General features: G+C 43.9%; 2 protein-coding genes across 2 annotated transcripts in view; one reads left to right on the forward strand and one right to left on the reverse strand.

Annotated features, from left to right (window-relative positions):
- The window catches only part of CD80 (CD80 molecule), a 26,203-nt gene extending 21,999 nt beyond the window's left edge, over positions 1-4,204 (forward strand). Inside the window, exon 7 of the mRNA XM_062597423.1 lies at positions 1,480-4,204. The gene's annotated coding sequence lies outside the window, so the exon portion shown is untranslated. The remainder of the gene's footprint in view (positions 1-1,479) is intronic.
- TIMMDC1 (translocase of inner mitochondrial membrane domain containing 1) lies at positions 3,890-14,120 on the reverse strand. Its single transcript, XM_062597436.1, is given in 8 exon segments — positions 3,890-6,937; positions 6,939-6,968; positions 7,543-7,653; positions 9,068-9,146; positions 10,072-10,139; positions 12,021-12,109; positions 13,668-13,833; positions 14,017-14,120. Coding segments are annotated over 8 exon segments (741 nt in total). The 5' UTR covers positions 14,112-14,120; the 3' UTR covers positions 3,890-6,834.
- Positions 14,121-14,869: the final 749 nt, after the last annotated feature.

The raw sequence follows: 14,869 nt of genomic DNA on the forward strand, positions 1-14,869 counted from the left end.
GGTTAGTACCAGAGAGGTGGGTTTTTAGCAAGGTCATCCCATCCTAATTTGCAGTGACACTCCCTACCACTGCCCTTGTGGGCATCCAGTTTAAGAACTGGGCACTCTTTTAGTGCCTGTCCTATTGGAGTCATAAATGAGTAGCTTATGACTTGCAGGTTCTACAAGAGGCTTCCCCCTGCGGAGGTTATTTCCAGGGAATGGCCTGTGAGCCATGTGCCTAATCTGATGAATAAAGATGAGGACATCAGTGCTCATAGAAACTAAGAGGAATTGACCAAACAGGGGTAAGGAAGAGATGAAGAATGAGAGAACAACTCCAGCTTTCCAAATAAGATTGTCAATGCCAGTCCACTTACGAGGTATCTCCATTCCCTTCAGCAGCTGGAGGAGTGGAAAGAGAAGGAAAAGTTTCCCATCTACAACTTGCTCAGGAAACACTCCGATGTTTTAAAAGGAGTTATTTTTGATATGCTGTGTTTTGAAGGATGATATAGGAACTTACCCTGGGTTTATGACTACAAAACATTATATAAATTTTGGCTTGAAAGCTCAGCTATGTCCAAGGTTGTGTCCTCCAAAAATACATTTTTCAAGCAAGCGGTTGAAGAAAAGATTATTAGCTAATTGTTACTACTGATATTATTATCCAGGTGACTGTATTTCTTGCTTTCACTACAGCATGCTGAATTGCTAGGGGGATACATTACAATAATAGCTGTAGTCTTAGAAGTCACAAATTTCTCAAGCTGTGTATTGTAATAATCTAAAGGCTTGAAATTCTTGAGACTGAAAGAAGGGGAAAATATAATTTAGGCCACTTTTCTCATTTCCAAACCTGACCACCCACTCATATTTTCCTCTGGGGAAGGCCATATCTGGAACAGATACTAAAACCTTGGTTAGCATGAATTCTTGGGGGTTTTGTGAGTACTGCTCCCTGGTGGGAGTTCACCTACTGAATAAATCCATTTTACCGCATTTCTCTTTCTTATAAAAATTTGCCTTTTTTAGTTTATTTTTGGAAATGGCTGGTGTTTCCTAGCTCCAGGGCCTGGGATGGTTGCTATCTGTAAACAAGAGATAGAAAAGCATTAAAAGTGTGTTAGAAAAGCATTTTGCTTCCTCAGTGGCTGATTGTAGTCCTGTAACTGTGTGATGTGCTGAGCCATGTCCTAGTACTGCTTAGAAAAAGTAGTATGTTCATTAGTCATCCTTGCTTCACTGTGGAAGGGCCCCTTCTGCGTGCTCCAAAGGCTCTCCCAGTAAGCAAGCGTTGAGCCAGTCTGTAACTCTCGGTAGTGCCCATCTTGACCTATCTAGCTCTGATGCAGCACCCTGTTTGGCTCTACTGTATTAGCAGCCCTCTTGTGGACTGTAGCAGGTGATGCCTGTTTGTCTCTTGGCTCTGCATCATTCTCACATTTAAGATTAGGAGGGGAAAAAAAATAATAAAAGCTTTTCTTTGTGTCCCCTTAGGTCTCCCATTCTATGAATGCTACACTGCAGTCCCCCTTGTTCTCTACAGCAATGCTTATTGCAGTGACCCTTTGGCTCTCTGAAAGGGGGTGACAGAAGGAAGAAAAAAATCTGCTCAAGAAGACTGACAAGATTATCTCATGTGAACAAACAGAAAAGCCCACCTACACTACAGAAGCTGTGGGGTGGTCATATTACAATGCAGTTGCTGGAACTGCACCCTGGAGGACGCTCCATATTTCTACAGGAGCGCACAAGAAGAATGTCATCAGCATCGCACTGCTCCAGTATACCAATTCCAGAGTTTGGGACAGTTTGGCTTTGATGGTGCCTCCGTGAAAATCAGGGGCCTTCTGAGCTCTAGCAGGTAGCCCTTGTCCACCTCTCCCTTTAGTAATGTGGAGCTGGCCTCTGGGAGACATCCAAAATCCAATGCAGATTCTCACGACAGGCTGTGCCTCCATGCTGTAACTGGGAGCAGCTAAAACTTCTTTTATATTCAGCCTGGCACCAATAGCTGCCAGTACTGTTCTTTTTTGCTGGAGGAGTTTGGATCCGGATTTGACCATTTTGGATATGCGTCTCTTCTCCCCTGAAGAGGCAATAATGCAGCCACTTTTTAGGAAAAAGCATCTCAAGGTGGCAATATACACCTCACATTTACTTTCAGTGCTGTAAGACTTTTTTTTTTTGATGATACGTACTGACAGCACAGCTAACTAATGTTTCTTGTGTACAGAGGTGGCGCAAGTTCTCATGAACTTTCTCTCTTCTGAAAGGATAGCCTTGCCAACCCAGGTACTGAGATGCTGCTCCTCCATTAACATACTCTGAGATGCAAGAGCATAGCTGACACAGTCCAGCCCACTGGTGATGGTACATGTGAGCATATGCATGTGCATGCATGCACAATTATACAAGCTTTTATATGTATTTCTTCTGATCTGCACTTGTAAAACTCCATAACACTCAGTGGATATCTTAAGTGTATGAAATGTAACTCAGGACCTTGCTTCATGTATCTCATAGGTCTGCTTTTGTTTGTACATTTGTCTAGACATATTTGTTAGGGCTGGTTCTCCATTTTTTTTTTTTTTTTGGAGTCTCTCATAGCAACATACAGTTACTTGGCTTTGAATGCTGCTGTTTGTCAGTATTCTCTGTACCCAGCCAGGACTTGAAGGAAGTTCCCTGCAGGATGCTAACATTACCTAAGACTCAGCTGATCTGGGTGATATTCTTGCCTACTGTGTAGGAGAATGGTTTCTCATTTTGAGGGGAAAAGAGTTTTTTTAAAAAAAAAAGAAGAAAAAAAAACCCAACAAGCTTCCTGAGCAACCATACATACTAACCTAATTCAACCCTGCCCTGATTATGATGGTGTTGCTGCCTTTTTCTTTTGCTCTGAGCTGCTGCAAGCTGCATCCATTCCCTTATTGCTTCAGCCAGCACATACTGCAACTACTGCTAGGGATGGCACAGAAGCAGCACCTATATCATATGTGACTGTACACAGTTAGCAGGGCAGACAAAAGGCTGAAAGCACCGTGCTATCCTCTTTGTGGGATGTTTTGTTGCTTAAGGAGTTTATCTTACTAGGACACAGCAAAAACATGTACCAGTGGGTTCACTTTTTTCCTAGCAAGAATTAAGACAGAAATTGGTTGAGAAACCAAGAGCACTAAAAGCAGTTTATGGGGTTCAGCTATGAGAGGCTAAGGGATCAGGAAAAGTCTCTAGTGAAAATAAGACAGACACTGCTGCCTTCATGCTTCCTGCAGTCATGCTGCCGCATCAGCTATTTTACTGCTTTCCCATTGTATGAAATGAAGCAAGGACCTCTAAACATTCTTACTTGGGACTTTTTGACAGAGAAGGAAGGTAAGGTTGCTACTGGACCACCAATGAGCATCACAGCACTGTCACACTCTGTACCTGTGCATTCTGGCTTCAGACTGTGCAGAGGTGGCAAAGAAAGCAGTGCTAGCCAAAGGCAGCTTGACCTATCACAAGACTTGGTATACAGGCTGCCAGGAAAATGGTATCTCATGCTTTTCATACTTTTCTTTCAATCTCTTCTTTCCAGCACAAACTACCAGCTGCTTTCATGCTGAATGCTTTTTCTTCTATTTAATTAGCTCATTTTCAACACTGTGCTTTCTTGCCTGTTAGAACCATGGCACATTTCCACCATACCAGCCATACTGCAGCTTGGATAGTTGTACATGCACAGCCTTTTTCTTCTGACCATCCCGTGCCTGACTTCTGCTCCTGACTGCTGATTGCACAAACTTCTAGAGAACGGTTCCTCTTCTGCACACTGCGAAACCTTCTACATCACCACAGACTCCTTTGACACTTTAAATAACTCATTCTAAAGTAAACCAGAAATTTCACACTGACAGCTATGGCTAGCATCAAGTTGTTTTTATTTACTTGGTAGGCAGGTTGGTTTTTATTTTTTGTTTTTGTTTTTTTCTTAAGCACTTATAGTATGAGTTATGTTTTCCATTACCTTATGCTGTTTTCAGTGAATTGCACACAAATGGTTTCCATGAGACCTTTCCAGCTTGATACCTGGGTCTTTGTACCAGGTGAGCTGCTCTCATCTTATTGCAAGTATTTTGTATATAATAATTTTCCTGATGTTTCTCCTTTAATTGTATTGAAAGTTAAATGGCAAACTTTGTATCCTTTCCTCAGTAATTAAAGATGTCTGCTGTAAGTGCTGGGAAGTAGTAGAGCCTCTCAATTATTCACATGAGCCCCAGCAACCATTTCACAGCCTCTAAAAAAAAGTAGACCATCACAGCAAGGTAGGTGATGGAACTGGCTAACAAAACTGTACTACAATAGCTAGAGCTAAGTTCGAGAGCCAGCCCTGGTTGGTGTGCTCAACAGAAATGACAAAAATAGCACTCAAGCACCTGACCTGTAAATTCAGCATAACTCATTTTTGTTGATCTATTGAGGATTAACTGAACAACATAGCTATGCTGGTAGCATAGAGCCTGCACCAGGTCATTTTTCTCCTTCCCTAAAAGGTGTTTTTCAGTGCAAAAATAAAATCCAGTGTAAGACATTCTTGCTGTATCCCTCCTATCTGTGTTAGTTACCAGTCCTCCACTGTCAGGGTAGCTTCATCATTGTGCCTTTTCCTGGAAGGAACATTTGGATTCAAAAATAAGCTCTGAACCAATTCTTCACACCCCATTTTGGACAGTGGCTTCAATTACAAGAAATGAGGAAGTGCAGGGAGCTAACTTAGCAGGAAATAAAGCAAAAAATGGCTGATGATCTTGAGCTGAATGCAGATGAGGTCTCTGCTTCATTTGCGAATGTGCAACATAAAGGACATTCAGCAACCCCTTTCTTCCTTACAAGGAAAGAAAATCCTATCTGCTAGCTTAGCTCTGACTAGTCTCCCAGGGAAGAACATTACCATATCAATGGTCACAGACACAAGAGAATCAGTATTCTTTAGTCATCCTAGTAAGTGGCCACTAAAGAGGAAGAGGGAGCAATGACATAGCTAAATGTTATCAGAACACGACTTGGAAAGGCCTACTGTTCTGTTAGTTTTTGAAGGGGCACAGGGGAATTACAGAATGGTTGAAGTTGGAAGAGCTATCTGTAGACCATCTAGTCCAACTCCTCTGCTCAAGCACAGTAACCTACAGCATGTTGCCTGGGATTGTGTCCAGATGGCTTTTGAGTATCTCCAAGGATGGAAACTCCACAACCTCTCTGGGCAATGTGTTACAGTGCTCAGTAATCTTACTACTGCCACCAAAGCATGCAAAGGTAAAAATATGGAAGAGTGGGAGACTTATCCATAGTTCTGCTTATTCAGATCCTTTAGTTGTTCCTAGGGATCCTAGGGAAGAAAAAACAAAGTTGAAGAAAAGAAAACGTATTTCTTCCATAGAAAAAAGACCTATACTGAGGTGTTAAGTAAATAAATGTTCAGTTTATAAGTTAGGAAGCAGCATCTTCTCAGAAGCAAGCTGTGCCAAAAAATCTGCTTTAGGTGGAATATGCTCTGTGGAATCAACTGCTCGTATTTCAATCAACAGCTATCAACTGTAATGGAGGAACAGTGTAACTACTCTACTTCTGGGAAGGAGACCAGAACCCCCTGCCAGATACAATTCTCTTTAATAGACTAAAAACCTCTAATAAGCAAAAAGGACCAGAATTATGACCTTCTGATTTGAAGAAAATGGTGATGGGCCACCTGGCCCTTCTAGGTACCGGCCTTTATGAAATTAACTTCAGCCCTGCTCATGGCTAACAACTATGACTTAGCAGTCAGTCACTGGTACCAATAATTAATGGAGCTGGCACTCTCCTGGCTCTCGTCCATGTTACTGTCTAGATAAAGGAGAGCCTGATGCTGCCGCTGACTTAACTGCTCACTGGTGACATCTCAGGTATAGCTCTTCTCATGAGATATCACTCAGGTACCTTTCTGTAATGCAAATACAGCATAAGAATAATATGGAGACATTTCACTGCTGCAAAATAGCTTTACTGAGCATCTTGAACCACATTTCCCTCAGAGATAATCCCCTAATGTCTCACCTTCAAATGAAATTAGATGACTTTTTATTGTTACTAAAACTGCCCATGGTATCAATCCTTCCACCATCACCACCACAAACAGTCATCCCTGCTGTGGTCTTCTCAGCCACCCTTCTACAAAGTAAGACAAAACATGTCTTTTTCAGGGTATTTCCATATCATTCCCAGGTCCTCCACCCTTCCTCTACACTGATTGCAAAATACCCTATTTACCCTAGGAACCAAGTGTGTTTTTCTTTAAAAAAAAGCCTGCAGAAACCACAATCAGAGTTGGCCCCACACAGGCAAGTCAAACTGTGGATAGGGGGATGACAGGAGGACAGAAAGGACTACTGCTAGTGCTGCCTGTGTCATGGACAACAGTCTCCAGCTGCCATCTAAAGAGTAGCCTTCACCAGAATGAAATTAGCTTTTAGAACCAGGGTATCTTTAGCAGCCAAACTATTAGTAAGTTACCTCCCCTATTTCTACATTACAGGTGGCCTGGATATTTTCAGAAGTGAAATGGGTTCTGTCAAAGATTCTGGAGCTACTCTCCTCCCCAGCCAAACCTAGCTGTCACTTACTGTTCTGCAGAGCTTGCATTTCCACCTTCTGAAGTCGAATAGGTTGGCCCCTTACAAGCTTTTGTGCTGTGATACACATCCATTAACAATGTTTTAATGTTTTCATCAAATTGTTTCTTCAGAAATGTAAGCATATACCTCAGTTCACAGAATACTTCCTTCCCCCCTTAACCGAAGAGTTTTTAATGGGCAGAATCAAAACACTTCATAGTTGCTTGCAACAGATCTGGGGAAGATTTAGCAGCTCCTGGATTCTCTTGCTATCTCCTTCTCTCTGGTCCTCCCTGAGCGTTGCTTTCTGTTTGGCCCAAGACTTCAGTTACATCAAGCCTCGATTCCCTAAAGGGGAAGAAAATGCAAAATAACTTTATGACTGTATCCTCTTCATAAAGATATCATTACAGAGCCTTCTTTAAAGGTTTCTTCTAGAATCCGCATTATTTGTAAGTTTTAACGAGTCATGCAACCAGCATCATAGCTCTCTCTCCCCAAAGCCTCCAGCCTTCCTCATCGTAATATGGGAGGGAGAGAAAGCAGCAATGAAGGAAAACTGAGAGTTTTGGCCACTCTCAATTTTGGTAAAGAAATACAAGTGTGCTCTAAAGATGAGCAAATTCACCCCTCTTGCTCATCTTCTCAGCCACTACAGAAGTGAAAGATGGAGACGTAGTTGTGGGGGAAGCCACAAATTTCATACAGAACACAGCTTTCTACAAAATAAGCAGCAGCATCTAACAATAGGAAGACTAAATCAGAAGTTCACGAACTGGTATGTGAAATGCCCCAAAAACTAAAGAGGAGAGGAACTGAGCCTAACAGGACCTAGTGCATCAAGGTTTCTTTAAATATTTGAACCGCACAGATCTAGACTCGCTTCTAGTCAAAGACATGAACAGGCAGAGCCATTCCTTACCATTCTGCTAACTTCTGTTCATACAGCTCCCTCCGCTCACGATTTCTCTTCTCCTGCAATGTCTCACCAGCAAGTTTTTGCATTATTATTAAGAGGCCCCCTGCAGGGATTCTAGAAGAAGCGACAGAAAAGTCAAAAGTCACCCAAGGGACATGTAATAGTAATAATTTACTGGCAATAGCAAAAGGAGCATGCGGGGGCCAGCCACCAGACCAGTGGTGCATAACATACCCCAATACTCACATCACACTATAGACTAAGGTGCTCCTATTCTAGTGACTGTCACTAAACACAGCTTATCATCAGCTGTGACTCACTGTAATCCCTTTCCTGTGACATATTTTGAAGTTACTCATTAACAGCATGCAGAAGGCAAGGGCTAGAAGGAGTTCTGATGCCCAAAGTAATTTTGTGGATAACCTAACCAATGATTTAGACAGTCAAATCCCTGCTTAGCTTCTGTTCAACTCCTGGAAATACCTCTGTTTTCACTGATAAAGCTCCCTGGGCTATTGCTAGGCATGCCCACAGCTGACTCCAACCTGATAGAGCTAAGCAGCTCACATCAAGTTCTTTGTCTTGTCCACATATGATCCTCAAATTAATGTGTGAGTATATTTCCATATCTGGACTTTTGAAGAGCTCCCAGGTCTGCTTGAAATGTCAGACTTCTGAGTGAACAGGTCACTTCCGTGATGGACAGGGCTCCCAAACAACTGTTGGTTCCTCTGTCTCCCAGGGAGCTTTAGGAGATGCAGGGCTACAAAATCTACATGAAGAGATGTGCCATCTTACAGCCTTGACAGAGGGAGGCCAAAACACACTGCTTCTTCCTTCGCATTTCCTAATGGCCGCTGCTCCATGTTTTGGCTTTCACAGATCCCATTTTGTAAATACTCCATGTTCATATAGGTTCCTAAACTAAGTACTGGCAGCTCCTGGGGTGCCCCATTGTTTAGAAGTTGCAATTACAACACCCAGCATCCCTTGTGGATCGAGCTCTGGATTCTGAGCTGCTAAAAGGAAGTCACTGATGAAGCCAAGAAGGGAGCCCAGATGCTGTAGGTCTTAAGACTCCTGCCTTCACCCCCAGACAACACAGCTCCTTAGAACAGATGTCTGACTCTTCTGCACACAACCAAAGGGCTAACTAGTGACCACACTGAAGCAAGGGAACAGAAAACAAGTCTATGACCCATCCTCATAGATAAATTTCCTATTTAACAGTGGTTAGTGCCTCCTCCAACATGCAAAGAAAAGAAAGAAGCTCTGTTGAGAGCAGGGAGTCCCTATCACTGAGAAAACAGCAAACATAAATCAAGGAAATAAAAACAGGTTAAAGGGTTGGGAGAAAAATCACCTTCACGAGGCCCCAAGAAAGACAGAAAAAATCCTCAGGGCAGGAGGGAAAGGGAAGCTTCTGTAGTTCCACCTATGATTCAAGGCTTGGTGGGGGAAGCTGTCATCCAACATAAACCCTTATAGAATAGCTACTAGACTGTCACCAGCAGCAGTCACAACTTACCCAAACACTATTCCAAACACGCTGCCGCCCGCCAGCCCATGTAGGCCCAAGTGCATTCTGAAGAGGGCTCCTGTGAAGGCTGAAGAAAACACACTCAAACCACAAACTGCTCCCTGTCAGCCATCACATACATGCTGAAGGAGCTGCTTTGCCCCATTTCGCCTTTCCACAGGCAGATGCCCACATTTAACAGAGCAGAAACAAAGTGCTGTGTCCAGCAGGGAGGGACCTTGGCCACACAATCACACTAGCTCTCAAGAGGCAGGCACTTCAACCACCAGAGATGAGCTGCTATTGCAATGCTTCCAGCAGGACTTTATCCACACCTTCTCTGCACTAAAACATGGCATAAATTCTTCTGTTTCAGAAAGACTCCCCAAGAAATGTTAAAATAGAAATGTATCTGCAAAAGGAAAACCAATTTTCTGCTGGCTGTAGTGTGGTTCCCTTTTCTTCTTTGAAATGGCAGCCAATAATAGCTGCGACACAAAGCAAAAGATGACAGTAAAACATGTATCTGACTTTAATCCCAATAAAGCCTGTAAAAATGGAACAAACAAATCCCTTACCAAGAGCCCTATGTCTACCAAGAGTAGACATGCAAAACTTCACATGAAAAGGGTAGTTTAGAAGCAGCATATTGAACTGTTAAAAAGAGAGGAAATAAAGGAATGTTTTCCTTGCTGAATAGCTGATTATAAGTTCAGGTTATACACAAAATGCTGCTTTTACCCTACAAGCATTTTTCACCCCAAAACTCCAACAAATATTTCAAAGACAAACTAATAATCATAAAACTACCCTATGATTTCATAAATGCATTGTTATCTCTCTATTACAAAAAAAGGCCCACAACAGTTAAATAAATGAGCAAAGTCACAAAATCAGTCAATAGAACAGGAAGCAAAATCCAGGAGCGTAGACAGCTAGAGACGCGCTCAAATCTAAGCTAGTAATTTCTTTACTCATAAACAGAAAAACATACAAAAATAAAGCAGTCTTACCTCCTGCTGCAGCAAAATTACTGACGGTGGTTTTATTGCGGTACACAGACAGACCAGTGCTCACTGTGCTGCAAGGATAAGGCACAAAAGAAATCAGCAGTTACACATGAAAAAGATAGGCAGCAAAGCACAAACTGAAAAAAAAGGATTAAGTCCACCATCAGGTTGCCTCTAACTGCCTCGTTGCCAGTCTGTCTAGAGCACACACACACACCATCCATAAACGCTTTGATTTTAGTAACTTTACTGTATTCAGCTGTTCAGCTGGAGGCAGGGGAATACCAGGATTCTAGGCTTGGATTTGGGATATTCTGTCTTGTTTTTGGTTTTTTTTTCTTTTTTAAAAATCAAAGACCTTTTATATTGTATATTCAAGGATGATAGCAAGTGAGCAACCAAAAGTTCCTATCTGTCTGTCCTGACACAGGAGACAAATCTGTGTCTCTAAGAGCTTGCCAGATGTACATAGATTTTACCACTACAGCTAAGTCAGACTAATGATGTCAGCAGGTTCACCTGCTCTTGAAGCATGAGATCTTCTGCAAGGGTGTGTATATCATCTCCTCCAGAAGTATAAAGTAAGCCCCAAAAGTCTCTCTCTTTTCAGTCCAGTAGTCACATCTTCCCCACCGGCTTAGCAAGCCTCCTGCATGATATCTGCAAGTCACCAGCAACCTTCTTATCTTTCCCAACGTTGTAACGTCAACTCAGGTTTTGTACAAGGTAAAACTAACAACTTGTTTTTAAATCGCCAAACTCAAAATTAGCCCAAATACAGAACATAGTCTTCAAACTGCATTTTACAGTAGCAGTTAACACTGAGTGGTAAGTACCTTCTTTCAAAGGCTTGTACAAAAATGTAATGAAAAAGGACAATGCATTCGATTGCAGGGGAGACATCTGGTGGAAGATGACAAGGTTACACACCAAGTCCAGAAAAATTTAATGCAATCACAAGTTCTGGGAGAGAAATTAAACAGCATGCCAGTTAAACCAAAAAAAAAAGATACTAAGCCAAGAAAAGCCAAAAAAACTACTGAGATCAAGGGAAAAACATAGAGAGGCACAAAAAAATTATGAAGAGAGGCAGAAATATAAAATAAACTGCAACTGGGAAATAATGTTAGTCATACTGCCTATGTCTTACAAACAAAACACAATTTAAAGACAATGCAGCTACAGATGTAGTCAGTACAGGTTTGGAATTACATGGATTTATCACTTTGAAGGTCAAGGAAGAAGATATTCCTAGTTTACAAGGGCTTTAAATGGAAGAGCACGCTTATTTTGACGCTGTATTGTCAGAAATATACTGACATGTCTAGGGAAGAAAATCAGAAAAGCAGAACATTATGTGTAGGGAAATTTTAAAAGACTAAAGATGCACAACTGGTAGGTCTAATGACCAATGACATGCTTAACAAGATGAATCATCTGCAAATATTTGGAACGCAAAGATAAAGAATTGTGAGTAATGTCTGCGTATACAAACTAAGTGTAATGAGAAATAAAAAGCAGGAGAAAAAAATTAGCATGGGACAGAAAGCCATTCCTGAACAGACAACGCATTGGAACATTCTCCCAGAGAAGACTATAGAACACCTCAAACAAAACAGATTAAGCAAAAGCAGAAAGAAGCTGTTAAGTACAGGGAAGAATCCTATATAAGTCAAAAATAGTATGGATTAGGTGTAACCAAAAGGGCTTTTCCAATTTAGTTTCTGGGTTGGTTTGTTGGAGGATTTGAATTGAGATATATACAAAAGGTTAAATCCTTTTCATGTTTATACCTTATCAACCAGACTCATTGTTAATGCAACATTTCAAGCATTCATCAATCACTAGTAGTCTCTCAAGAAGCAGCAACTACAGGCACAACATGCACCTAGGACATCTTCCCACTAATGAGTAAACCAATTCCTCTCCCACTACCAACAGGAAATACTTACTTAAATATTGCCACAAAAGCAGCTACTCTCCAACTCCAGCGCCAGCCATAGCGGATGAAGCTCCTGAGACCAGCACGGTGAGCTGATTGCTACAGTAAGAGAGAAGAAAGAGCAGGTCTGAGATCTGTAACCTATTTCAGCAAGCACAAGTCCACTGTATCCTGAAGAAGATGATACAGAGTATCCACAGTGGCTATTGGGCTTGACGGCCCTCAAAATATTGGGAATGATTCCCTGACCCTTAAGGACAGAGTTGATCATCTCAAAAGGAAAAGCAGCTCATCAGGCCATCAACAGGAAAATGAAGAATTGATTCCAGTTTGTAACATCAACTGGTCTTTCATGGTGCTGAGCACAGTTTTGAGACAGTGATAGCTTTCTAAGGAAGCACTTTTCGTGCTGTAATAGAAGATAAAAGAGGAGAAGAAGGTGGGGAGGACAAACTGAAAACAAGCCCTTAATTATCATCAGTTGATATGTATTAAATACATCAGTAATAACCATCTACTTAATATCTGAAAAGAGATCCTCAAGCTCTGCAGTTTAGCCCTGGCATTTGAAAGTTTGGCAATAAAAGATGTAATAAAAAGAAGTTTCATAAAAATTAAAGAATATTCCAGGTAATGCTACTGAAAACAACCGCATTCTGTCTTCCAGTGCCTGAGATATAAGTGTTTTGCCTGGGTGCAAAAACAAAAGGTCAGTAGAAAAAAAGAGTGAAGCCAGATACCGACACTTCACAGACAGCCGAGTCAGGGGTCAAATCTAAAAAACGAATGATGTACAACTAGGCAGAACATTTTAAGGTTTTTGTTTCTAATAATCCAGGCTACCAGCACTTAAACTGAAGAACAACCTCCCCCCCAAGTCCTAATAACTCTACAAAATGTCCCAAGTGTTCTTCGTGCTGAGGTATAGTGACAGACTGTAAGAATTATATTTTTAAACAAAATATATGTGCAAAACAAACAAAAAACATCGGTAGGTTCAGAGGGCACTGCCAATTTGACACTACAGAGTACCATCACACTAAAATTTAAAAGCCAAAAGGCTTTTCAAGAGAAATTATTTAATTCGTCACTTAATAGAAAAAGAAATAGTAACAATGTTTAAATTCTATAGGTAAGGACAATTTTCTTTTAAGTTAAACATGTAATATTTGGGTATAACTGAATGAAGACAACAGGTGATTACACCCACTACATGTATTTTTACGCATAAAGCAAACACGTTGGTACCGGGCCAATACTGTAACCAGGTTTCAAAATTAAGCATGCACTCACTCTTGCGTTTTGTACGTGTTATTAGAACAAGCTCATCAGCACGAGAAGCCTGGTCTCCTACTGGCTTACATCGCATCGCCCAGGGCCCCAAGAGAAACTTCCTCCACAGCTGCAAGGGTTTACGAGGTGTCTGGTCTCCGCACACTGGCGGTGCGACCTTCCTCCCTACGGGGGCACGTCCAAATCCCGCTGCGACGCCCGTTTCCGTGACGCGGCAGGAGCACGGCTACGGGTGAAACCTCCAGCCCCCTGCCCAACGCGCGGGGAGCTGCCCAGAGCCCTGCAGCGCTGCTGGCTCGGGGCCGCCCGCACCGCCCGCGGCCCAGGCGAGCCGCGCACGCCGCCGGCGCGGCTCCGGCCCTACCACGGCGTCGGCGCGGTTGTGGAAGAGCTCCCCGTGGCTCCGCGCGATGAACTCCTTCCTGGCGTGCCGGAAGGCGGGCAGCCCGCCGTACACCCAGCCGAGGACGCCCCCCGAGAATGCCGATTTGACAATATTCACCGTTTCTTCCGGCAGCTGCCGCCGCTCGCTGCAAAGACACGGCGCGGGTTAGGGGCCGCGGCGCCGCTTCACCCGGCGCCCTCCCGCCTCGCGTCGAAAACCCCATTCGCAAAGCCCCGAAGAGAAGAGCCCCCGCCGCCCGCGCGCGCAGCAGGGCCCCAACGGCCGCCCCAACGGCCGCCGCCTCCCCGCCCCCCGCGCCCGCGCTCACTCGCGCTGCCAGAGCTCGCGGAGCCGCTCCCAGCCCGTCTGCGGCGGCGGCGCGGGGCGGCCGAAGGGCGACTGGGCGCCGGCCGCCTCCGCCATGCCCGTGCCGGTCCCCGCGCGGCGGCGGCGGCGCGGCAGCGCCCCCTGCCCCCCCGGCACGGAGAGCGGCGCGCAGCGGCCCCGGCCCGCTGACAGGAAGGGGCTGCCGCCGCCGCGGGGCTTCGCGGTTGTTTTCCTGTAGCCTTAGACCACCGGGATGAGCTTCGTAATGCTTAGCTGCCCCCCCGCCTTTCCCCACCCGCTGGCGATACGCGGGCAGCAGAGCGGGCCCGGCGCTGCTGCGGCAGAGGGAGGGGGCGCCCGGCCTTCAGGGCGGCGCACGGATGGGGCCTAGCTGCAGCCTGCTGCACCGTTCAGCGAGATTAACGGTTATTTGGGGGAGAGGGGGGAAAAAAGAAACGAAACCCTAAAGGCCTTCGTTTCACAAAGAGCGCAGCTCAGGGAAAGCTCGAGCACGCAGCGTCGGCACCACAAAAGCAGTGGTTAGTCTTTTCCTACACCCCGAGCTGCAGTTCACACTAATCCTGGTGCAGTTTAAGGCACATATTTTCGTTTAAGCTTTGAATGAAAAATGCTGATACCCTGGATCCGGAGGTCTCGACCCACTTGCTCATTCAAAATCCTACTCCACGAGCTGTTTTTGTTTACTGATTTCCTTCACCATCTCATTCCTCTTCGTTTTATCCCTTCACTGGCATCTTGTTTTCTATCGCATGGAGTAAGCATGGTATCTTTTGTAATTAAAACAGGATCTGTTCCTGGGCCTCCCCTCCTCTTGTGCCATGCCTCGTGGTACC

The sequence above is a fragment of the Rhea pennata genome, chromosome 1, assembly GCF_028389875.1.
Source record: "Rhea pennata isolate bPtePen1 chromosome 1, bPtePen1.pri, whole genome shotgun sequence".
In the NCBI taxonomy this organism is placed as follows: Eukaryota; Metazoa; Chordata; class Aves; order Rheiformes; family Rheidae; genus Rhea; species Rhea pennata.